The sequence below is a fragment of the Misgurnus anguillicaudatus genome, chromosome 8, assembly GCF_027580225.2.
Source record: "Misgurnus anguillicaudatus chromosome 8, ASM2758022v2, whole genome shotgun sequence".
Classification (NCBI taxonomy): domain Eukaryota; kingdom Metazoa; phylum Chordata; class Actinopteri; order Cypriniformes; family Cobitidae; genus Misgurnus; species Misgurnus anguillicaudatus.
The window spans coordinates 24,049,932-24,075,281 of record NC_073344.2 but is presented as its reverse complement, the minus strand read 5'-3'; the positions used below and the strand labels follow the sequence as shown (position 1 = coordinate 24,075,281).

Sequence of the window (25,350 nt, the reverse complement as noted above, 5' to 3'; positions counted from 1 at the left end):
TATCGTTCAAATACCGCACCCATATCGTCTTTTCGTAATAAAACTACTCTGAAAATAACAAAAGCTTCAATGTTTCAAACGCCGAGCCGCTGACCTTTTGCAAATGGCGGCGCCGATGTGACAGATCGCTTCGCGGAACCAGCGCCTGCGCATTAACCGTCTCCGAGAGGACGATACAAGATGGCGGAGTCGGTGGGGAGGGAGAGGCGGAGGCGGGTCCGGACTGAATAACGCAAAGCCTATTGAGGACTCCCAACAAACCTCTCCAAGGTAAGGGATTAAGCCGATGCCAAACAGTACCAGACCCACTGGCGTGTGGCGGAACGCACGGGGCACAATAATATCGCCCCGGTTGCTGCACAAATGCACCGCGCGCATGATAAACAGACTCAGAAATACGCAGGGCGCGCAGCGCTTGTTGTGCGAGAGCGCGCGCCATCTTGTCAACCGTTTTTGCGAAGCGCAAGTGCGCGCCTAAAATGACTGCGAATATTGACGGGGTTTAAACTGAAAACATGAGCGATTTAACCCGCTCGACTGTTGGCCCTATGTGTCCCCGTCCTTTCAGTGCCCGAATGGTGCCAGAAGAGCCGCCACTCGGGCAGATTTCGCTTGTTTTTGGCGGCGCGTCGTGTCGTGCAGCCGCAGCTCTTTGTTGGCTCTTTCGCTCTCCTCCTCCTGCGGGTTTGTTGTCGGGCGGCTCGATTCGGAGTGGGCGGTATCGCAGGCGCATGCGTGCCCTTCTTTCGCTCATTTGCGCTTTAATAACGACGACGAACGCTGTAAACGTTTATGTGATAATATAAAATACTGTTTTTGTATTACCGCGGATTTTGTACCATTGTATCATGGACGTGTAACTGGGTTTACAATCTGGGTCCAGCTCCGTACCATTGTTTTGCCAAAATCATTTCCATTTTATGCGTAATACCCTTACCAGACGTAATGTAAGTTAGTCAGTGTTTGTATGGTAACGTGTACTGAATTATTACCATATTCTCGTGTCACATTTGCATGATGTACTTGAATGAACACTATGGTAACGTTAACTTACTGCCAAAATATACTTCAGTAAGCGATGTTGTTGTTGTTAATGACACGGTATTTTTATGATAATTTGCTCCCGAATCTTGAACGTGAGTGTTCACGATGATGTACAGTAGATATAGTAGCAGCTGATGATTGTTTTGGACGTATCATGGTCATAAGTTTTCAATAAATAAAGTGAATTTGCGCAGATGAAGTTTCACTTTCATTACAAGCTTAAGTTTTATTTTTACTTTTATTTTCTTTTATGTTCCTTAATCGTTTTACTTTCAAACTCACTACTATACGTTTAACCATAGCCTCTGTTTATCTTAGTTTGCCCAAACTGAATCTTATACAGTTTATTGTTTTTGCTGATACAGGTATTTGTCACTTATTCACTTATTAAAATGTTTGTTATTTAAAATACATCATTGTTTTGATTATGTTTTAAATGATCAAACTTCAATAGCACATTTTATGGTATACAGTTAGTTTATTGTTAATTTATTGCTGCATCATCAAGTCATTTTCACTGAATGTGTATTAGATCTGTTTAACATTCAACAGGCCTTCATAAAAACACTTGCATAAAAAGTATGTTTCGTACAGATTTCATCTTGTTTTGGCAAGTGTATATACTAGAGATGCACCGAAAAAAAAAAAAATGCACCGATAGCCGATAATTCAGACGGATATCGGAAGATATCGATATTTTGGTGATTATATAAAAAATGTTCTCATTTGATTAACAGGATATATCGGCTATGACTATCGGCTGTTTTTAAACTATCGGGCTGATAGCTTTTATCTACCAATATCTGCTTTTATCTACCAATACCGATTATTGGCTGATGTATTGGTGCATCTCTAGTAGCCTATATACCCAAATTAAATGGTTTGTTTATGCAACAGCTAGTGATGCACCGATGTATCGGGCACCGATATTTATCGGCCGATTTTTGATAAATTTGAAACCATCGGCAATAGCACGAGAAAGGCCGATACCGATTGTTTATTAATTAACTGCATAAAGAAATCCATTATATGTAAAAAATGAGTTGATGTTGTTAATAAAATAAATGCTGAATAGCAAAAACCACCTTTGAAGGTTGTCATGCTGTCTTATTATATTTGTTTTAGCTTAATTTGTGCCTCTCTTATTATGTTGGTCAGTTGAATGTTAATTAGATCCAATCCATGTTCAGTAAAAATAATTTGATGCAGAAATAAACTAGCTAATAGACCAACTGTATAGTATTGTATACAAGTGTTTAATATCGGTATCGGCCAGAAGTTGTCTGTTTAAATCGGTATCGGCCCAAAAAAATCCTATCGGTGCATCCCCAAATTAAAAATAATGCAGTATACTTGGTATTTACTACAGTGAACAGTAAAATTCTTAGATGCTATATAGGGCGGTTTCCCAGATAGGGTTTAGATTAATCCAGCCTTATATTAGGACATTTTAAGTAGTTTTACAAAAAAACTTACAAAAAACAATACTGGTATGCATCTTGAGCGCTTATAAAACAATGACACTTATTTATTTAATATTTCAGTACAAGCTGTTTTCAGATAAGGCAGCTCAAACAACCATAGGGTCGGTTTCCCAGACAGGTATTAAACTAGTCATAGACTAAAATAAATGTGAGAGCTGTCCAAACTGAAAATAACTGGCACTGACATATCTTTAAAACATCAGTGCCCTTTGTTTTTCCCTTAAAATGCACAAAAGTAATGTTTTTAAGAAAGGCATGTTTGTTAAAACTAGTTATATTTCCTAATTAAACTAAGGCCTAGTCCTGGTTTAAGCCAATCCCTGTCCGAGAAACCACCCCATAGTGTTTTATACTAAATATTAAAGTATTTTTAAAGTCTTTACAACCGTTTCTCAATTTACCGTACTTCATACCACAGAATACTGTAGTATGCGCTAAAGTGTTGTTATAATTATATAGTATACTGCAGTATTCTTTTTTAGCGGTGCATCAACACAAAATGTGCCGGTAATGATATTTGATTACATAGAATGGCATCTACCGATACCGATTGTTTAGCTTTTTACTCCTTGTTTTGAAATTATTATGTCATGAAATCGTAGAAGTGCAGAGCATACAAACTGCAATTCTGTTGTCATTATTACCCAATTCAAAATAATCACACAGTATATAATATTTAGTATGCCCTGCCAATACCAATTATAGGCAGATATATCGGTTCATCTCTAGTATTTTGTTTTCATGTTAATAATCTATAATTTGCTATATCAGCATTTTTCATATAGTTAAATGCCGATTGTTTAGAAAATCAATAATTCAAAATCGTCCATTACATTGGTGCATCTATACAATAAGTGCCCAGTTATATTGTGAAGGTCATTTTAATATTAAAAAAAAGATAGATTAAAATAGCAAATAGCAAAACTTTTTTAAGATTATAATTTCTGTTGTGGGAATAAGTTTGGATGCCCCTTGTGTCAATGTTTCCTTTTTTTTCCAAAAATGCATTAAGAAAATTAAAATAACCAGCTTATGGGATTGTAATGCAACCTTGTGTGTGTACCCCAATCAACCTGAGGATGTAAAAATTCATTGCATTTATTCTTGTTTTATATGTAGTTTCAAATAATTCTTGTTTTATACGCATTTCCAAACACATGCGATCTTGCAGAAACTTGGAAGAATGTTAGCAAGTTCGAGCTCAGTTCTCATAGGACTAGGAAATGTGAAGTTGTAACCACCTGATATTATAATATTAAGTGAAAGAATAACCCGTGTTTTGTTTTCTGAAGACAGGACAAATGAGGAGCTATGACGAGTGAAAACCACGGAAGCATAAAGGCAGATCAGGCATTGGTCATGTCGCCCACCGGGTCCACATCACAGGCAACGCCCTACTCGCCCTCCACCAGCAAACCCATTCAAGAGCTGCCAGGTCTGTGAAACGCTTTTTCTGTCTACTTACATCAACATACTGCTATTTATTACTGAAGTACCTTATACGAAAGAACAGAAAGATCGAGCTCTGATCATTACTGTCACTTTCAGATGAGCTGATACAGGCTGGGTGGTCGAAATGTTGGAGTAAAAGAGAGAATCGGCCATATTACTTTAACCGGTTCACTAACCAGTCACTGTGGGAGGTCCCTGTCCTGGGACAACATGATGTTATTGTAAGTTCTTGGTCTTCTTGTTCAATTACTTTTCATCACTATTGAGGAAAAATCACTTAAACGTTGGCGGATGATTCGTTTTTTAAGATTTATTTTTTTGTATTTGCTGTTGTAGTCAGATCCTCTGGGGTTAAATGCGGCTCCTGCCTCTGGTGAGGTGACGGGAGATGCGGGACTCGGCAATGGGCAGCGTAAAAGACACCTGTCAGAAGAGACAGTCCCAAACAGTTTCAAGAAGCCAAAGGTCAGTTTTTTTTTCTTAATATGAAGAGCGGCAACAGACATCAGATGTATTTTTAATTTTAACTTGTTTGTTTTCTAAGAAATTTGGAAAAAAAAAATCAGTGACGTTTGCTTTCTTAAGGACTGATTTTAAATTTTTGTCATTCAGATTGAGACTCCTCCCACTCCGACAACACCCACAATCCCCATTTCTCCCAGCACACCAGGAGGGAAACCCTGGCTTTCCACCACAGATGATAAACCGGGTCAGCCCAGCGTGCCCGCGCCTGCTCCGTATCGACCTTCTGTTGTGAGTTGTTTGTTTGTGGAACACTGAAATATTAACTTTAATCTCCGGTTATCCGAGGAAGAAGACCAAAACAAGAGTTTTAAAGGACACCTACTATACAAAATCCACTTTTACAAGGTGTTTGGACATAAATGTGTGTTGGCAATGTGTGAACACAACAACTAAAAAATCTATCCTCTCGTTCTTTTTTAATTCCCATTAAACCAAATCACTGTTAACTCTTTCGCCGCCATTGACAAGATATCTCGTCAATCAAGAGAAAACGCTTCCCTGCCAATGACGAATATTTACGGCTTTCCGCAATACTGCTATTATCCACCGCAACTTTTTAAACTCGGAAGTATTGCCCTATGGCAAGCGGCCGTGTTTGTTTTAAAGATCGCTCTGAAAAGGATCTCTATGAAAAGTCAGTCACAAAAATTGAATTATCTCTGCTTTTTGCTCAAAATGTGGTGTTTTTGCAGAAACCTACCCATATTCAAAAGCTGATTACAAAAGAACTACTGAAGGTAGGATGAAACAGGTTTTTTTTGTTTGAAAGCAGAGGGTCTGTTCTTTCATTTGGTATATTGTATGTTTATATATTTAAAGAAAAACATTTTCTGGAAGGCATTAAACTTTTGTGAAAATCATGAAAAACGCTGGCACTGACAGGCAACTTTTTAAAAAAATGCTGGCGGCGAAAGAGTTAATGTGACATCACAAAAACAAAGCCCCACCCACGGCAACTGACTTCCTGGTTAATTTTACCCAAAATCTTTTTTAAATGTGTTTGTTAACACATTGTAGCACTAATGCGGCTAAAGATTTGTCATCTCAGACTGTTTTCACAAAAATCAGATCTATTTTTAACCAAAAGCGCTTACTGTCTGTTGGTAAGGGAGTGAGGAGCTGTAGCTCATTTGCATTTAAAGGTACAGATACGAAAACAGCCAAACATTTTGTTCCCACCCAAACATTTTTTTTTTTTTTTACACTTCAAACTCAATACTGGGATAAAATCACATTTCTTTTGCTGTGATTCTGTGGAAACTGAACTGAAGTTTATGTTCCAGTGTGTACTGGGATCTGGATATTCAGACTAACGCAGTGATTCGAGAGAGGACTCCAGCGGATCACCTGCCTCCTCACCCTGAGATCGAGCTGCAGAGAGCTCAGCTCACCACCAAACTTCGACAGCATTACCGCGAGTTGTGCTCACAGCGCGAGGGTACGTCCGCATTTAGTGCTCGCCATAACCAGTATTGAATATTCCCGGATGGAATTATTCATATTAAAAACGAATTATGCAGTGTTTAGCTTCAAGCCTTATTAAACACATCTGAACAAGCTAAAAAAGCTCTTCTGGATTACTAGAAAGTTACAGGTAGATGAGTTTGATAAAATTTGGAGCTAAACAGTGCAGGAAAGCACATGTCGAGGGTCAACATTGAGATCTCTGATGCAAAGTGAGCTGCAAAAAAAACGGTTCACTAGATGTTGTGCAACACTGCAGCGTTCATAAATCATATGAATCCATGACTGTGTTTAGAAATGTTGTCCAGTCATGGTAAGATTAATAGATAAAGTCTTGAACGTCTTGAACTTGATTGATCTTTAGCTTTTATTTTGTACTGAAATCTAAATGAGATTTTCTGATTTTTTACAGGCATAGAGCCTCCGCGGGAATCCTTCAACCGCTGGCTTTTAGAGAGGAAGGTTATAGATAAAGGTTGTGATCCATTCCTGCCCAGTGAATGCGACCCGGTCATTTCTCCATCTATGTTTCGAGAGATCATGAACGACATCCCTATCAGGTTATTAAACGTCTTTATTCACTTCACCATTAAAGGTGCAGTGTGTAATTTTTAGAAGAATTTCTTGACATAAATGCAAAATATTATACAAAACTATATGATCGGGGTGTATAAAGACCTTTCATAATGCACCGTTATGTTTTTATTACCTTAGAATGAGATGTTTTTATCTACATACACCGAGGGTCCCCTTACATGAAAGTTGCCATTTTGTGTCGCCATGTTTCTACAGAAGCTCTCAACGTACAAACTTTTTTTACTGAGTTGTCTTCGACGATGACATGTTTGTCCGGTGGCGGCTAATGTAGCTCCTCTATGCGTTTCAAAAGTGAGGGGTGAGCAGTGGACTTGGTTGCAATTCGCAACCTCACCACTAGTTGCTGCAAAAATTTAGGCACTGCACCTTTAAGTGCGATATTTAACTTAAAATAATAAAATGTTTTTTTTACAATCGTGATTATCTCAAACGTTTCTTTCTATGGCTTCAGGCTGTCTCGCATTAAATACAAGGAAGATGCCCGAAGACTCTTGTTCAAGTATGCAGAGGCGGCCAAGAAAATGATTGACTCCAGGTAATAAATTAAAAGAAATTATACCAGATTTTGAGATTTAAAATAAAATTGACCCACAGAAACGCAACTCCTGAAAGTCGAAAAGTGGTGAAGTGGAACGTTGAGGACACTATGAACTGGTTGAGAAGAGATCACTCGGCAAGCAAAGAGGACTACATGGTACGTTATCAAATTCTTGCTTACAAAACCAAGTGAAATGTCCACATCTAGTCTGCCATCTTGACCTTATTGTGATCCTTCCTCAGGATCGTCTGGAGCATTTACGAGAGCAGTGCGGCCCTCACGTGACGGCCGTGGCAAAGGACTCCGTTGAGGGCATCTGTTCGAAAATTTATCACATCTCTGCCGAGTATGTGCGCAGAATCCGACAGATTCACCTCGGTCTGCTGAAAGACTGCAACATCTCGGGTATATTTCTTTGCTGCTTTTATGTATTTTGTCAGTCTGACTGAATTTTAACCGATTGCAGGTTTACATGTACCCTAAACATTGCCATCTGATTAAAATGTCTGATTGTACATTCTATTTAATCTATTTAATCTGCACAAGCGCACAGCCAGGATAGCAGATTCGCGTATCCAAACCAGTCCAATGGACATTCAAAACTAGCCCTAAGCATCCCAAATATTCCCAATTTATATTTTACTCGTTAAAGCAGTTTTAAAGTAGCCCAAATCTGTAGTCCGCAAAAAAAACAGAGGACTTGGCAACGCAGCACACAGCATCTCTCTTCGAGTTTATGCTTTATCTCTGAATAAATGTACAAAGTCAAAGTTGATTTAAAGAGGTATTCAGATATTGCCAAAGAAAACACACTTTTCGAAAGGCACAATGCTATTTTATTGCTTTTTGTAATGTAATGAAAGAAAGACATGAACGCTTCAGAATGTAAACCCATTACCTTAATAATGCATGTTTCTGTGACGAAACGTATTGTTAAACATTTGTTCAATGCATTGATCTACACTCACCTAAAGGATTATTAGGAACACCTGTTCAATTTCTCATTAATGCAATGGTGTAATGGTGTGGGATGTTTTCTTGGCACACTTTATGCCCCTTAGTGCCAAGTGGGCATCGTTTAAATGCCACGGCCGACCTGAGCATTGTTTCTGACCATGTCCATCCCTTTATGACCACCATGTACTCATCCTCTGATGGCTACTTCCAGCAGGATAATGCACCATGTCACAAAGCTTGAATCATTTCAAAATGGTTTCTTGAACATGACAATGAGTTCAGTGTACTAAAACGGCCCCCACAGTCACCAGATCTCAACCCAATAGAGCATCTTTGGGATGTGGTGGAACGGGAGCTTCGTGCCCTGGATGTGCATCCCACAAATCTACTGGAAGATGCTATAATATCAATATGGGCCAACATTTCTTAAGAATGCTTTCTGCACGTTGTTGAATCTTTGCCACGTAGAAATAAGGCAGTTCTGAAGGCGAAAGGGGGTCAAACACAGTATTAGTATGGTGTTCCTAATAATCCTTTAGGTGAGTTTATACCAATGTATTGTTACACCCCTAGTATTTATGTACTATTATTATGACCAGCATTTGTTGTATCGTATTTGTATGGCACCCTTGAGGTCTAATTTGTGTGTATTGATGTAAGACGGTGTACAAATTGTTTTGAAAGAAATTTTTGACATCTGATTTAAAAAAAATTGTGTTAAAGTGGAAGGTGTGGAGACGCCAGAGGTTCAGGATCGTTTGGTGTATTGTTATCCTGTCAGACTATCCATTCCTTCTCCTCCTCAACCTCGCGTTGAGCTTCACTTCGAGAACGACATAGCCTGTCTGCGCTATAAAGGAGAAATGGTGAAGGTCAACCGTGGCCACTTCAGCAAACTGGTGTGTACGACTCATTCAAGCTAGTAAAAAAAGTTACTAAATGCACACAACACATTTATTTTAAAGCATTGATTTCTCATTTTGTTTATAAAAAATATTCTGTCATGAACATTTGTTGATCATTGGATGGATTTCATTTCACATTGTTACTTTTACAGGAACTCCTGTATCGATACAGCTGTATTGATGACCCAAGATTTGAAAAGTTCTTGTCTCGAGTTTGGTGCCTTAGTAAAAGATACCAGGTAATTCTCACTGTCTGTGCCTCGATCTTATCGATGAATCGCCAACTACTGGATCCTCGTATTCACACCGTGTTTCTCTGAATTACAGGTGATGTTTGGCTCAGGTGTGAACGAGGGCTCCGGCCTACAGGGGGCGTTACCCGTTCCTGTTTTTGAGGCTCTTAATAAACAGTTTGGCGTTACGTTCGAGTGCTTCGCATCTCCTCTCAACTGCTATTTTAAGCAGTACTGCTCTGCGTTTCCAGACATCGACGGCTACTTTGGGTCTCGAGGGTACACATGCTTTTATATCTTCTTTATCTGTTATGAAAACACTAAGTATTTGAGCAGTTTTAGGAGGTAATTTAAGCAGAATGATTCTTGTTTGTTTATTGAAGAAAACTATTTTACTTTGTACTATTCATGTATGTCAGCACTGCACTTGTTGAGCCCTTTTCAGAATCAAATTTAGTTTTTTTTAGGTCTATAAGAACAGGTTTTCATTCTTGATTGTTAAAAAAAAATCATCTTAAATGCTCTGTTGTAGCTCCTGTCTCTTTAAAGCACTTCTAAAACATTTGGTCTACTCTGGGGTGCGTTTCCCGAACAACAACATAACTGACTGCTGAACCTAGGGCTGTCACAATAATTAAATAATCATCTAATCGCAATTGTTTGACCTCATCGCAATGATTTCATATCACCGCAATGATTGCACATCTCTCTAAAAGACACAAGGGGGAGCTGCAGCGCCAGTATAAACGAGACAGTATCAGATTACTTTTACATATGTGTTATGTGTATTAATATTTACTCCCAGGTTAATCTTGCAAAATATTGAATTTAAATAATTACAACAAAAAAATCTTTGAAAATTATTTTATAAACAAACAAAAATTTATCAGAATTAAATGTCAAAGCAATAAAACAGACAATTAATTGTCACCATTTATCAAACAATTAACCGTCAGCCAGATTTTATAATCGTGACAGCCCTAGCTGAACCACCGTAGTACGATGCATGTTGGAGAAACTAACCACCTAGTGAAGAGTGTTTCCGAGTAACTTTGTTGCATATTCGTCATTTGAACCATGTTGGTTCAGCAACATAGTTGATGTCACGTGGGAGGTGGAGTACTAAATAATTTGTTCAAATCAGATTATTGCTGTAAATAATGTGCATTGCATCGGAAGACTGATTTTGTTAACATGATTTAGTTCCCTCTTACGTCACTTCTCCCAGGGATTCCCCAGGGTCTTAAAGCTCATAATTCTGATTACAAACTAAAAGACATAAAATAAAATTTTTATATATTTAGAATGATGGATATAGAATGCACTACATGTTTTTTGCTTATTTTCTTCAAAAGCATGATCATCGTAAGTCTGTATATCATAATAACAAGGAACTATGCCTCTAACGACAGGTCAAGAGCTGTCGTTCAAACCACACAAGTTTGCGATGCAGCTTGCGAATGTTCGTTTGAATTATGGTTTCAGGAAACAGCAAATCGTTGAACTTTGTCAGTAACAACGAAACTTACGACAGTAGTTGGCTAACGATGCTTTTGGGAAACGCACCCCTGATTGGTCAAGCTGGCCCAGTCTGTTATGCATATTTAAAAGTGTCCCACTCCTTACCATAACTCAAACTTTCAGCTTCTCGGGTGTTAACCTTGACTTATCAATTTCAAGCTTGAGTCAGATAATGAAAATGTAGCAGAACAAGCTGATCGACCAAAACCGCTTTTTCAAGCATGACTTGAACATGACCTTTCACACTGGTATGTTTTATAATTGTCTTATACATTTATAAATCTTTCAAAAACAACCCTCGCACACATTCAACATCCGTGTATTACGCACAATACGTTTTCACACTGAATTATAACATCTGCAAAGGCATAAAAAGGGCATAGGAATGATCTCTAATGGGTTTCTGTTACCCCAATTTTATGCGCATTTTGAAGTATCGCGTAAATCGTACATTAAATTTAGAATAAAAATGTCTTAATTCGCAAAAACGATGGAAACGCATTTGCCGAATAAATTCTGACGTAACGAACATTAAACCCATGAGAGTTGTTGTTGCCATAAGCTATATTTGTACTCGCCGCGTCCGCATGGGCGCGTTGGTGCGCGCGGCAAAAATGACGTTAACGCGGAGTGGGTGGTCGTGCCCGTTGGGTTTATTAAGAGATTAAGAGATTGATGTTTTATTCATGTTCTCATATTTATATATATCAAGCTCTGATGTTACAAGCACCAGGGTTGTTCCAGCGGACGATGACTTCTATCCTCTTTTTTGTGTTTGTTTTTGACTTTATTGCTCGCGTCGCCCTCTGGTGGTTAAAAAAAATAGTGCAATAGCGAGCGTGTCAACTATAAACGGCCCGTCCGTTTGGTAAGACGCGTGCGCGATCCGCGGAGGCTTGCGTTGGGGACCAAAACGCGAGTATAAACAAAGCTTTATATAAGGATCGTTGTCGTTGCAATGCTTTTACCTGCATAAAAGATTCTGCATTTTTTCTTCTGTGCAAAGCATTCAGTTTGCCAATTACACTGCTAGTAAATTAATAACTTACCCAATCGTCCTGTCTCCATTTTCAAAGCGTGCCTTGTTTTATTTACTGTTGGTTACCAGGTTATCAATACCACCGGCATTCGTTCGAACAACTTGATGGAAACAGACCCAATTCACATTTGTTTGTTTGTTCTTTTTTTGCCAATTTCATAAAGATTCACTTTACGTTTGCTAGACCCATTACAGTTAGTTTGTTGTCTTTATGTAGAATTAGCTGTATTTTTTATAGACAGGGGGTTACAAACGTAAAAATGTTAGCCTGCAGCTAAAACAAAATCAACATTTGTTCGTCTTGAAAGGGCAAAACAAAATTAGTTTAAAATTGGGGTGGAATCCACAAGAGACTACGAAAGCAGCCTGACCAGACCTTGGTGTTATTGTTGTATGTCAAATATTTTATATATACAGTTTCAATATACAGAAGAAGCATGTTGTAGTTCCAATGAGCTGTTTGTTGTAGTTTTGCAACTTTGCAGATCTTTTTAATTCTCAAGATTACACACCTAAATAAAGTTGAAAATAGAAAAGCATAATACGCCCCCTCTTTAATTCAACGCAATACTATGGTCTTGGTTTATTGGTTTACTATGGTATATCATCATAGTTCCTATATTCTGTCCACGCAGGCCGTTTCTCAGCTTCTGTCCAGCCAGCGGCTCTTTTGAGGCGAACCCTCCGTTCTCTGAGGAGCTCATGGATGCCATGGTGACACACTTTGAAGTAAGTGATCTCATCACAATTTTAACGTGTTTGTTCGAAAACACCCGGGCAATTGGAAAGTCAACTTTTCCATACTTTTTTCCATACTGGTATCTCATATGTTAATATTTAGTGGTTTAAATACTCATGCATTTAAAGCATTTTTTATTATTTTTAACATTGCCATACATTCCATAATGAAAATTTCAGAATAGTCACATTAATAACGAAGAATGCTGTTCCTTCCTAATAAAAATGTAAATAAAAATTATTTCTTCTTCTATAATATTACTTTTCTGAAGGAACGAGTAAAGTGATGCATTACTTTATAAATGTACAAATTAATATTTTAGTTACTTTTTCAAAAAGTAATGCAAGTTACTTTTCACTTTAAAGGCGGAGTCCACGATGTTTGAAAAACGCTTTGGAAAATTAGACGGGCCGACTACCAAAACACACGTATGTGTGGGGCGGGTCTGTCAACAGAAGGTCCAGATTCTATTGAGGTAGGGGCGTGTTTGTTTAGGTGATTTCAAATATCAACATTGGCTTTCAAACATCATGGACTCCGCCTTTAATTCATTTGATTTCAATATACATATTATTGTATGACCTGAACGTAGTCATGTAGAATTACACACTCTATGCGTGCGAGCCTGAACAGGAACAGTTTGAGAAACGGAGATGGCAGGCCAGAGCTTGATATTTTTGCAAAAAAATATGCAATTTCTGAATGCATATATTCAAGAAATATGAACTTGTCAGTATTAAAAAGCCCTGAAAGGGATCCAGCCTCAACCAAGTAAGAAAATGCAAATGTAATGCAAAAGAAACGTATTACTTTTCATGAAAAGTAACTAAGTAACGCAACTAGTTACTTTTTTGGGGAGTAGCTTAATACAGAGACAGAGCGCAGCGCGTCACAACCTGAAAACCACGCCCACCGGGGGGGAAAGCAATCCAACAGTCTCCATTGACTTTGTATTGCAAAAGGCCGCCTCCTTGTCATTTCTGGCTTATAACAAAAAACTGAATAAGGCCTAAAAGCTGCTTTGGGACAATATGTACAGCTAACAAGCCAAAGAACACAGAAATAAGTTTTTATAAGCTGTCGAGCCGTAAAACCCAGTCTTTAAGGAGAATAAAGTGGATCGCCGATTACGTTTCCCCCTATTGGACGCAGTTTTACTAATAGGAGTACTATGAAAAGTTGCCTGTTTCCATTTCTGTGTCTAAACGCTCGTTTTTTGAAGTCGACGGCTTATAAAAAATTATTTATTTATTTTTTTGGGTTGTTAGATGTACACCTTGTCACACAGCAGCTTTTAGGTATTATTCTGTTTTTAAGTTTAATCTGTAAATAAGTTTTTATAAGCTGTCGACCCCAAAAAACGAGCGTTTAAAGACACAAAAATGGATACAGGCAACTTTTCATAGTACTTCTATTAGTAAAACTGCGTCCAATAGGGGGAAACGTAGTCGGCGATCCACTTTATTCTCCTTAAAGGCTGGGTTTTACGGCTCGACAGCTTATAAAAACTTATTTCTGGGTTCTTTGGCTTGTTAGCTGTACATATTGTCACACAGCAGCTTTTAGGCATTATTCAGTTTTTTGTTATAAGCCAGAAATGACAAGGAGGCGGCTTCTCGCAATACAAAGTCAATGGAGACTGTTGGATTGAATTCCCCCCCGGTGGGCGTGGTTTTCAAATTTGCATAACTGCGCTCTGTCTCTATTGTAATTCATTACTTTTAAAAGTAAGACTGTTATTGAGTATTATTGCTTTTTGTGTCTTTTATTTTTTCCCCTCATCTAAAATACAAAACTTAAGTATAGACTGATATTTTTCACATGTCTGGACTCCATATCAGGGGTTAAGAAAAATATAAACCGATTCAATACATAATACAGAAATTATATTACAAGTTTTGACTGCAAATGTCACATCCATAATGCTGGAATTGCTCATCCCTCGCTTTCATATTCTTCAGGATCTTCTGGAGCGCTCTAGCGAGCCGCTATCCTTCATCGTCTTCGTGCCGGAGTGGCGCAACCCGCCGACTCCTGCCCTGACGCGGATGGAGGCGAGTCGCTTTCGCAGACATCAGCTGACCGCGCCTGCGTTCGAACACGAGTACCGCAGCGGCTCGCAGCACATTTGCAAGAAGTTAGTGATGCCCATCTTCCCCATTTTACAATAAATACAAATGGATGCTTAAAGATTGTACATGCTCTGAATTTGGAGCTGGTCTCATTGGTTTTCTTTAATGGGACACAAGAATATTTATTTATTTAAGCGTACACGTTCACTTAAAATGTTATTTTATTGTTTGTCTTGCTACCTTTGAATTGTCTGTTTATGTTCTCCGTCTTGTCTTCGTCTCTCTCAGAGATGAGATGTACTACAAGGCCGTTCATGGAACAGCGATCATTTTCCTTCAAAATAACGCCGGCTTTGCCAAATGGGAGCCGACCGCCGAGAGAATCCAAGAGCTCCAGGCGGCATATAAGGTCTCTGGTCGTTCCTTACCTTCACCCGGTCCATCCTCCGCCGGTACCGGAGACAAAGACTCAAAACCGGTCCAGGAACGCTCCGCAACGAGTCAAGACAACAGCAGTCCTGTGGACAAGACTGCTCCGGACACAACAAACATTTAACCCGCCGCTGTGCGCGTGGCTACGCTGTATGTATGTTCATGGGAAAGAGTCTGTGATTGTGTGAGAGATGTAATATTGGGCTTGGATCGGAACTGGACATTTAATTGTTCACGTGAGAAGGGGAAAGATTCATAATTGTTTACTTTCTCCCGCCTTTATTATTTAATATTGTATGTTTAAGGTTGTTATGTTAGCCTAATTGTTGGGTTTTATATTTGGTCACAGTTTTCGTTGTATTTTTAAGCGATGGTAAATGTAGTCCGTGTATATGTTTATTAATCTTTTGTTTGGCCTTTGTTGGGTGATCTCATGAAGGTTTGTGTTAGAATCCAAAATCAGAAAAAAATTACATTTTGCATAAAAAATTATTTATTCGGTACAAATTCCTGTAATGCATCCGGATGTTTCATTATTCGCTACAGGTTCTCATTACAGTAATACAGTATTGTTTTAGTGTATTACTGTAATGCAGTGATTATTCAGAGCAAAATATTATTCTTTTCATTTCTGTTTTTAAAGTGAAATATGACCCAAACATATTTTAAATAAGTTTAGTAAGATTACCCTTTAACCCTTATAGGATTATGAATCTGTTAAAAGTGCTGAACGTCTGGTGCTTGTATGTAACTTAAAATGATTCTGTGTGAGAAGATGAACGGCGATCAGGCAGCTATGTTTATGATGACATGCATAAGCTGTTCGGGCTCTTGTCGCATTTGTTGTTTTTTCATATCTGCATTAGTTTGAAGAGATACTAGAACACTTTTCATGACCTTACTTATTTCTCTTCATGTCAGGTCTTTCTTTATAACAAAATATAGGAATAGAAAAAAACTCAGTCAGTCGATCTAGTTTTCACTCAGCAAGTCAATTTCTGTTTTGTTCCCGAAATATGTATAGAAAACAAAAGCAAATGTGTTGTTTATCTGAGGATTTTTTTCAGGCCTGTACCTTAAAGTCATGATGTAGCCTTCAAGTATAGCGAGAGGAAAAAGTTAAACTTATAACTGAGATACATTTAGCCAGGTAAAATTGGTTCTAAAAGCATTAATCAACATTTTTCAGATTTTTTTTTAATCAAACTGCACCGTTTATTGTTTCTCTACCTCTTATTTCAGCTGTTTTAAGAGTCAAAGCAATGATATCTGGAAATTAAATGCAGAAAAGCAAACTAGTAGCTTAACTTTCTTTAAATGCATCGGCATCCCATTAGTAGAATTGGTTGCTCTTGCTCTTGGTATATGTAAAAAGTGCTTTTTTGTTTTTGTTTTCTAATCATAGTTTTTATTTACATGGGAACAAGATTATATTTTTATCACTGGGCAGCATTTTGAATGTACATTTTAGAAATAGGAAAAGAGAAGTTATTGATGATTCGTTAAATTTGTTGCTATAATTAGGCTTTTAATGTTGCGGTTGGTAACACTAAAATGGTGAATTTTTTTGCCATGCTAAAATGTATGTAGAAATTATTCGTATCACTTTATTGGACCCAACCCCTTCCATATGTATATAACTATAGATTTGTTTCTTTTTTCACTGGACTACATTGTTGCCATGCCAAACTTGGTAAATGACTAAGTTTAATACCCAGTAACACAAAAATCCTATTTCACTATTCGTTCGAGCATTGGGCACTTGTTGGATTTCTTAATCCCAGAGGATTTTCTGTCACCAGCAAAACTGTAGATGTTGTATAGAACATAAGTATGAAATTTGTTATTTTCCAACACAGCTGTTTATTTGAAAAGAAAAAGTGTATTTCTTCATGGCTTTTTTATTTAACGTTTGGTTCTAAATGAATTATATGAAATAGAAGTTGTTTTAACCTAAACCAAAGTGTTATTAAAAGAGGAGAAATTTATCTAAAATCTTAAATTGTGTACGACTGCATTGGTAATGCATAAGGTGTAACCAGCAAAAACATCCATTTATTTGTAAGGTTATTTTTATAATTCTCTTTAGTTCTTTAGTTTCTTACAAAAAAGTATGTTTGGGTTTTTCTTTTGCATGACCTGATATTTTTCAGTACAAAAAAAATATATGAATTGTACAGATCTGTATTGTTTAATTACCTGTAAGCTTTTAACCTGTTGCATTTATCAGTCATGTTGATTGATATACATATACATATATATATATATATTTGGTCGGCGTTGCGTTTGTTGATTATTTTTGTGTCTTAAATGCCATGAATGTCTCCCCTGTATCTTATTCTGATAAAGACATAGATTCAGTGAATGTAAATATGTCTGTTCTTATATCATTGTTTTTCTTCTACCTGTATATTATTAATGTTGTGGCATTTCTCATTACCTGAAATGGTAAAAAAGTTTTCCTCTAAATCAGAAAAGCTCTCAGTAAAATGTTAAAACCGTGGACCATTTCTGGCATGTTCTTATTCATTGTGTTTTTTATATTTTTTTACATATGCATGGGGCATTGACATCAATGTTGATAAAACATCTAAAGCTGGTTTTACTGGTGAAGCAGGCAGGTTTTAGATGGTTTTGTGTAACTTTTTAGTTGTTTAGCTTTGCAGGGCTGAGAGGACCAAATCAGCTAAGATTATAGACTGGTCAAGCTGGTTTAAGTTCCTCAGCTTGACCAGCTAAAAAGTGTCCATTTAAACCAGGCTGGGAGAGCAGCTAAATCCAGTCAACCAGTTTAGGCTGGTTTTAGCAGGATAAGTTTGCTTAATATGTTTTTAAAAAATGCTTAAGTTGCATAAACACAAATGTTCTGTAATATGCCCATGGTAATCCTACGTGATAGTCTCGTGTCAAACCAACATAAAATTCGAAGTGTGCGTAAATATTTTGACTTTAACGCAACACAAATCTGTCCGTCCGGGCAGCTGCACTGCCACAACAAAGATGGCCGTTCGACGCGTGCGTATGAGTTTGTACTGTGGCCACGCCCACAACCCCAGCGCATGCGTGCCATCTATCGCAGACCTTTATTTTGAAGTTCCCAAACATTATTTACGTCACTGCATTACTGCAATCTTGAGGAAGTAAGAATTCACCGAACTCCTCCGGAAATTTTGACAAATCGTGACATTTTCCACAATATCAGTGCATTGAAGAACGTGCAGATAAACCAGCTACTTTTCTTGCATATTTGTAGTAAAACGTAAATAGTCTGATCTACACTAGCTTTACCAGTTAACTGAGTGAGTTGCTGTCAAGTCACAGCGAACTTATCGATCAACATCAAGAATCTCGTCAAAGTGCAGATCGATCTGTATTGATAGTATATTGATCTGGAGTGATGGGGGCTCAGAGAAGTGAAGGACGCAGAGATTGGCTTCAGCAGGACTTTAGTGAACAACAGCACATACAGACTGTGGTGAGTCAAACTCGCATCATCATCTATGTGTGCAACACTCACTGCACGCATGTGCAATGCTTTTTTAAAAATATTTTTATTTAAAAAAAATGTTTTCATTGTTTGCATTATAATTAAAACATGCATGCAATCCCCACACCTCCTGTTTTATTGTAATGCTTACGTTTCTTGTTTTTGTAGTTATTACAAAAATGCAGTTGTTTTACTTATGTAAATTATTCTTATCAGAATAATACTTATTTTTGTAAATAATAAATAGTTATCAAATGTAATGGTATATAATAAATTATTTGGTAATAAGGGATGCATAGATACTTTAATTAACTTTAAGTTTAATTTATCGATACAGATATAGGGCCGGTGATAGCCTATATCATGCATCTCTTTCTTTAATACATAATACATATAACTTATATTTTACAGTATTAAAATTTGGGGTATGCTTGATTGTCATGAGAAGTAATAGATAGAGATGCACTGATATTACATTTTCCACCAATAGCCGATTTTTCAGACTGAATATTTGACGATACTGATGATACCGATAGCTGGTGCATGTTACCTTGCATTAACTAAATTCTGAAGATAATTGTTTTTATGTTATTCATGCGTTGTTTCTTTACATTTTCTGTACACATTTACATTTTCTGTAGATGTATAACAGGATATATCGTCCATGACTATCGGCTGTTTTTAGCTTTTATTGGTCGATACCGATTATTGGCTGATATATCGGTGCATATCTATAGCGTGATACAGAAAGGTTGTTTTCCTCATTTTAGAGAAAATAATTGAATAGAAATTATAAAAATATAATATATAGCCTTAGAAATTGGCAAGGCGTTTTAAATAAAAGAAAAAAAAGAAAGAATAGAAATTATGAAATGCACAAAAACTTACACAAATCATAACTTCTTTTTATTTTAGCTTTATTAAAGTAGACATATGTTTTTATAGAAGTGCAGTGATGGTATATTTTATACTTTATGTGGATGTTTTTCCTTCAATAACAGAATCCCTGGAACATTATGATCAAACACAGGCAGGTGCATCGTAGGGGCCGACGCTCGCAAATGACTGTCAGGTAGGTCTCCAAATATTTATTCTTAAGATTAAACACAATTTTATGTGTTTTTAAAGTCAAGAGCTTAAATCCAAAATGAACTGGTTTGACCAGAAGAGATTTATGCTCTGTATTGTTGGTCCCTATGGACCATTAGATATCGAAAACTCCTCCCTTTGCCTTTAAACAGCCAATAACCTTCAGTTTATGTCACATCTGGGAACCATATTTTTTGCTCCATGCAGTAGTTAGTCAGTAGGTAAAATTACGGACACGCTCATTCTAGTATAGAGTATTTAATGGAAACACATTTGTGACACCGAGTACAAGGTTAGTGACCAATATTTATGATCTGTCTTTGTCTGGTCGATTTGATCCATACAATATTAACTTAACATTTCAAAATAGAAAATATTTATTATCTATCTATGGACAATTCTGTTGGTAAATCTTAGAAATGCCATTAGAAAGACTTTTGTTAATCTGCAATTCAGACACATTTATAAATCATTATCAAAGCAATATTTCAAAATAGGCAAAATCTGAATAATCGACCTGGCCAATATATCAGGCTTAAATGTGTCCACCAATAATAAATACTACACAACCATAATGCCATGTCACTGTTATTGGATATAGTTATACAGATCCAGTCATTTCCATGGATCTTCTGCGGACGGTTCTTCAGCCAAGCTTCAATGAAGACATCCTTGCTGTGTTTAGAAAATATATGAAGGTAAATTAGTGAATTTCATTCACATTTTAACACTGGTTTTGTGATGTTTTTTGAGGTTTGCTATACTGAACTCTTATATTTTCGTCAGTTTTTTGAAAAGGCAGCCAGCAATGTAAAAGAGAACGTGGGTGGAGACGTCCAAACCGATCAGCTTATCAGAGACGTTTGCCGGAACTGCCTTGAAAATGCAACGGAGATATTTTACAAAAAATTGTGCTGAAAAATTGTGGTGAGGTAAAACACAAATTAAATATTTGAAATAAATGTCTGTTTCAGGCAAAACATCTCTTTCCTGAGACAGAAAAAACTGCTCCAAAACCGAGTTATGACCCCACAGTAAAGGTACAATTCTTTCTAGGTGCTTTAAAATACTTGCATGTAAAACTACACGTTCACTTGCTGTGTAACAGATTTTATTCGCCTTTATTCCACAGCGTTCACGGCAGCCAGACGACAGCTCTGGACAGAGAGACAGTCCCATCCCGAAAAAGGTAGACCAGGACCTTCATGAAGTGTTCGCTTGAAATTAACACAAAAACATCAACATTTATGCACATCATAAACAAATATTATAATATAAACAAAATCCAATATTTCCGTCTGTTTGTAGAGGAAAGGTCGTCCCCCTGGTCAAGTTATATCATATGATAGACCGGTACAGTACAACACAGCGTAAGTTTCATTTCATTTTGGTGTCTCCGCAAATGTGCAATTCTACTCTAAAGTTTAAATGTTTCATTTGCAGAGCTAAACCTAAAATATCTGAGCCAATAAAGCGAGATGGTCCCAAGGTAATGATTATATGCATTTGTCTTATCAAAAAAAAAGACTTCTCAATAATGAAATATTGATTTAACCGTTGTATAGAGTTTCATTGTGTATGTATCGATGTCTGTATAGTGGGACCCATCTAGGTTGAATGAGAACAGCACATTTGTTCTTGGATCCAGAGCAAATAAGTAAGTTCTCAATGTCTTTCCTCTGGGTTCCTCTATATACACTGAACAAAATTATAAATGCAACACCTTTGCCCCCATTTTTCATGAGCTGAACTTAGGGATCGGGGACTTTTCTGTGTATACAGGGGGCCTGTTTCTCTCGGGTAGTGTTCACGGATCTGTGTTGGTGATCACTTCTCCTTTGCTGAGATACCGTAAACTGCACATTTTAGAATAGCCTATTATTGTGGCCAGCCTAAGGCATACCTGTGCAATAATAATGCTGTCTAATCATCTCTTGATATGCCACATGATATGTGAGGTTGATGGATAAGCTTGGCAAAGGAGAAGTGCAGATTTGTGAACGGTGTTTGAGAGAGATATGCCTTTTGTGTACATGGAGAAGTCTTGGATCTTTGAGTTCAGCTCATGAAAAATGAGAACAAAAACAAAGGTGTTCCGTTTGTAATTTTGTTCAGTGTATAAATCTCTTTTAAAAAGTACACTTTGTGATTTCCGCTTCATTTAAAGGGCACATATTATGCAAAAGCTGCTTTTACAACGTGTTTGGACATAAATGCGTGTTGGCAGGAAAAATCCACCCTCTCCTTTTTTTAATACCTATTAAACCAAAGCAGTCTCATTAGACATGCTGTTTTGATTCTCTTGTTAATGTGATGTCACACTGATATAGCCGAACCCAAGGCCACTGACTGACTGGTTAATTGTATCCAAAAGCTTTTCTAAATGTGTTTGTTAGCCGCTAATGCGACTAAAGATGCTATTGTCTCAGACTGTATCTGATCTATTTTTAACCAAAAGTGCTCGCTGTCTGTTCCTAGGGAGTGAGGAGCTGTAGCTCAGAAAGGTAAAAACCACGCCACATTAAGTTGGCATTTTAACAACATGGGGGGTCTACCGGTATGTTAATTCACTCCCTTTTGGAGCCAGCCTCTAGTGGTCATTCAGTGAATTGCAGTTAAAGTCATTCCGTATTGGCTTCATCAGAGAGGTCGAAAGCTTTCCCTTCGCTATAACACATGATCTGTGGGATATTTTGAGCTGAAACTTCACAGATGCACAGACACACCTGATACTTATATTAAATCTTGTAAAAATGGGCATAAATATCCCCTTTAAAATGATTTAAGACTAGAACCAATACCAGCAATGAAAATATCACAGAGTGGTCCATTTGTGATTAAAAGCGTTTGGCATTTGTGTCCAATGAAAACTAAAACTGGTTATAATTTTAGAGCTTTGGGAATGGGTGGCACAAGAGGACGAATCTATATCAAACACGCAGAGCTCTTCAAGGTTTGTTTTTGAACACTGATCCTGCGCCGTCTGTGTGGAAAATGTGGAAATAAAATGATGTTATTTTTGTGTCCCAGTATGCTGCTGATGCTCAGGACAAACACTGGCTGTCGGAGAGACAGCACATGAGAGCAACAGGTGGAAAGATGGTGAGGATATTACATTTGTGCTTGAACAACAATTCACCTATAAAGAGATATCTGGTTAAGTTGTGATAAATATCATTTCTGGGTCCAATCCTCCACCCGCTTCATATGAGACTACAATTTAACAGGCGTTTATGAGGGCTATTATCACACATTTAAGATACATTCTTATAAACTAGCAGTGTACACTTCATTCTCCAGACTCACGTCATCCCAGACATCAATACTTTAACAATTCATTTAAGATTAATTACTTTCTGGCCTATTTTCATATAAGCATATTTTCCTAAACTGTTTAACACTACTTATGTTAAAGTGGACATTTTACAAAACTTTTTTAAAGAGACATTCCACTTTTTTTGAAAATATGCTCATTTTCCAGCTCCCGTAGAGTTTGATTTTTACCATTTTGGAATCCATTCAGCTGATCTCCATGTCTGGTGGTAACACTGTTAGCATAGCTTAGCATAATCCATTGAATCTGAATAGACCATTAGCATTGCGCTAAAAAATAACCATAATCAAATTACGCACTGCCCGAAAATGGTCCCCTTGGTTACTTTCAATAGCAGGGGACTATTTTCAGGCGCTGCGTAATATCATTGCGCCTCCTGCAGCCATGTTACGGCAGCAAAGTCCTTGATTATTACGCCAGAATAAGAGTATAGTTCCTATTCATATCTGCCTAGAAAATATCAACTTTTAATTTTCCATTGGTCTTAGTACTCGGTGTAACTACAGAAGAGTCAAGTTTTAAATAGGGAAAATATTGAAACTCTTATTTTTTTGCATGATGCTAATGGTCTGGTCGGATTCAATGGATTGTGCTGAGCTGTGCTGGGGGTGCTGGCGCCGGAATAGATCAGCTGAGTGGATTCCAAAATGGTAAAAATCAAATGTTTAACTCTAGAGGAGCTGGAAAATAAGCATGTGTCTCTTTAAGATGTAAAATAAATCTTTGGAGTCCCCAGAATGCTTATGTAAAGTTTTAGATCAAAATACCCCACAGATAATTTATTATAACTTGTTAAAATTGCACACAAAAATGTTCTGTTTTTGAATGTGTCCTTTTAAATGCAAATGAGCTGAATAAGTGCAAACACTGATCGCCATATTGGTGGTTTGTTGAAATTGAAACTCAATTGTGCTATTAATTATTTTCTCTCGTTTTCTCTCCCTCGCTCTATCTCTCTTTGCACTAAATGTCAGTGCCGTGGTTGGATAGTGCAGATTAAGGGGCGGTATTATTATAATAAGAACCCCCTCTGACATCACAAGATGAGCTAAATGCAAAATAACCTAATATTTACATTTACCAAAACTAAGTTACTGGGTTGTTCTTTTTCACATTTTCTATGTTGATAGAAGCACTGGGGACACAGCACATTGGGAAAAGTCAGGTTTTCATGATATGTCCCCTTTAATTGAGGATCGTCTCTATATTAATAAAGATTTATCTAATCTAATTGAATATGTTTATGCTCTCAGGCATATCTGCTTATAGAAGAGGATATTCTCGATCTTGCCCGAAGTGAAGACTACAAGTAAATGAACAGATTGCTTTACTCAAACCACATGAAAGATGATTCCTATGCCATAATGCTAAAGCGAACATGCTTCGTAATGCTTTCATTAAATTCACAGGGACTGTCCTGACTTGAAGCTGGACGAACTCAAACCATTTCAAGTGCCCATATGGATGGTGGAGAAGATGCAGAAGGCAATGGAAGGGCAGAAATCCGAAAATGACGTTGTCAATTAATGTTGACCTCGTCAGGCAAGTTGTTGGACCACAGACAAAAAGTGTTACCTGCTTAAGAGAATTAAAAAAATGTGTTGCTTGTTTGCTGTAATATGCCGAATGTGGTGTTCACAATAGATTCAGGCATTACAATCAAGTTGTCCAGATGTTGTTGATGTAGGTTTACATTCTCACATTTCATTAACTGGTATCCAGATGTCTGTATGGTACAGATTTGATGGCATTTATTTTCTTTGTTAACATGTGCTTTTTCATGAATTTTAAAGGCTTGAATATGTCGTATGAGGCACAGATAATGCTGAATGAATTTTGAATGCTTTGGTTAATGGATGTTGTGTGTGTTTTCAATGTTCTTTCATTTTTTTTAATAATATGATACTCTGTAGCCGAAAGTACTTGTTTTGCAAAATAGGAATTGTGTTTGTCATGTCTGCTTTAAAAGGGAATTTGTTTAGTCATTTTATTTTATTCTTTCTCTGTGTCTCCTTTTTAAATATATTTATGCATTATTCTTAAGAAATGACATGGGAGAAATTTCTTTGAGCAGAACTATAACATTTTTACCTTATAGTATCTTTTGAATGATTTAAAAAATATGATTTAAAAAAAGAAAACTTTAGATTAAAAGTTTTTTACATATAATAATTTTCATAGCTTGCTGAAAGTAAAGAGAGTAAAAGATTTTTTTTATTAAATGTATTTCACTGAAAATGTAGAATTGTTTATCAATGACTATATAGATGGATTACTCATTAAACAATTTTGTGCTACATTGTGTTAAATGACTCTTTCATTTCTTTTTTAAATAGTTTAATCTAATCTGTAAAATAAAACTAGTAACTTCGTGACTTCCTGCACTAAAACTAGTCAACGGTTATAGACACACCCCGTGGTTGAACCAACCAATCAAA

The 25,350-nt window shown here is 37.1% G+C and overlaps 2 protein-coding genes across 5 annotated transcripts; both read left to right on the top strand.

Annotated features, from left to right (window-relative positions):
* Window positions 1-117: 117 nt before the first annotated feature.
* Window positions 118-17,098, top strand: pcif1 (phosphorylated CTD interacting factor 1). Of its 4 annotated transcripts, none has more exons than XM_073870512.1 (16): window positions 118-270; window positions 3,821-3,963; window positions 4,077-4,201; window positions 4,317-4,445; window positions 4,593-4,736; window positions 5,793-5,943; window positions 6,382-6,529; window positions 7,018-7,101; window positions 7,161-7,260; window positions 7,347-7,509; window positions 8,785-8,960; window positions 9,119-9,205; window positions 9,294-9,478; window positions 12,395-12,488; window positions 14,460-14,635; window positions 14,859-17,098. In XM_073870512.1, the coding sequence occupies exons 2-16, from the start codon at window positions 3,840-3,842 to the stop codon at window positions 15,124-15,126; spliced, it is 2,154 nt and encodes a 717-aa protein (XP_073726613.1). In that variant the 5' UTR covers window positions 118-270; window positions 3,821-3,839; the 3' UTR covers window positions 15,127-17,098. The 4 variants fall into 4 exon arrangements, with proteins under 4 accessions (XP_073726613.1, XP_073726610.1, XP_073726611.1 ...); XM_073870509.1 differs by having other exon boundaries at window positions 7,149-7,260; XM_073870510.1 differs by lacking the exon at window positions 118-270 and adding an exon at window positions 287-947 and having other exon boundaries at window positions 7,149-7,260.
* Window positions 17,099-18,102: 1,004 nt separating this feature from the next.
* Window positions 18,103-25,209, top strand: LOC129450783 (deoxynucleotidyltransferase terminal-interacting protein 1). The gene is made up of 13 exons (XM_055213789.2): window positions 18,103-18,477; window positions 19,491-19,561; window positions 20,180-20,276; window positions 20,365-20,463; window positions 20,553-20,618; window positions 20,711-20,767; window positions 20,887-20,948; window positions 21,022-21,067; window positions 21,177-21,235; window positions 22,471-22,531; window positions 22,609-22,680; window positions 24,166-24,221; window positions 24,322-25,209. The coding sequence occupies exons 1-13, from the start codon at window positions 18,400-18,402 to the stop codon at window positions 24,437-24,439; spliced, it is 942 nt and encodes a 313-aa protein (XP_055069764.1). The 5' UTR covers window positions 18,103-18,399; the 3' UTR covers window positions 24,440-25,209.
* The last annotated feature ends 141 nt before the right edge of the window (window positions 25,210-25,350 follow it).

Excerpts from the sequence above, each read along its gene's own strand:
- pcif1 (XM_073870509.1), top strand. The coding sequence starts at position 3,840 with ATGACGAGTGAAAACCACGGAAGCATAAAGGCAGATCAGGCATTGGTC. Across the intron at positions 4,202-4,316 it reads TGGGACAACATGATGTTATT|TCAGATCCTCTGGGGTTAAA; the intron begins GTAAGTTCTTGG and ends TTGCTGTTGTAG. Across the intron at positions 5,944-6,381 it reads GTTGTGCTCACAGCGCGAGG|GCATAGAGCCTCCGCGGGAA; the intron begins GTACGTCCGCAT and ends GATTTTTTACAG.
- LOC129450783 (XM_055213789.2), top strand. The coding sequence starts at position 18,400 with ATGGGGGCTCAGAGAAGTGAAGGACGCAGAGATTGGCTTCAGCAGGAC. Across the intron at positions 18,478-19,490 it reads AACAGCACATACAGACTGTG|AATCCCTGGAACATTATGAT; the intron begins GTGAGTCAAACT and ends CTTCAATAACAG. Across the intron at positions 20,277-20,364 it reads TGTTTAGAAAATATATGAAG|TTTTTTGAAAAGGCAGCCAG; the intron begins GTAAATTAGTGA and ends TATTTTCGTCAG.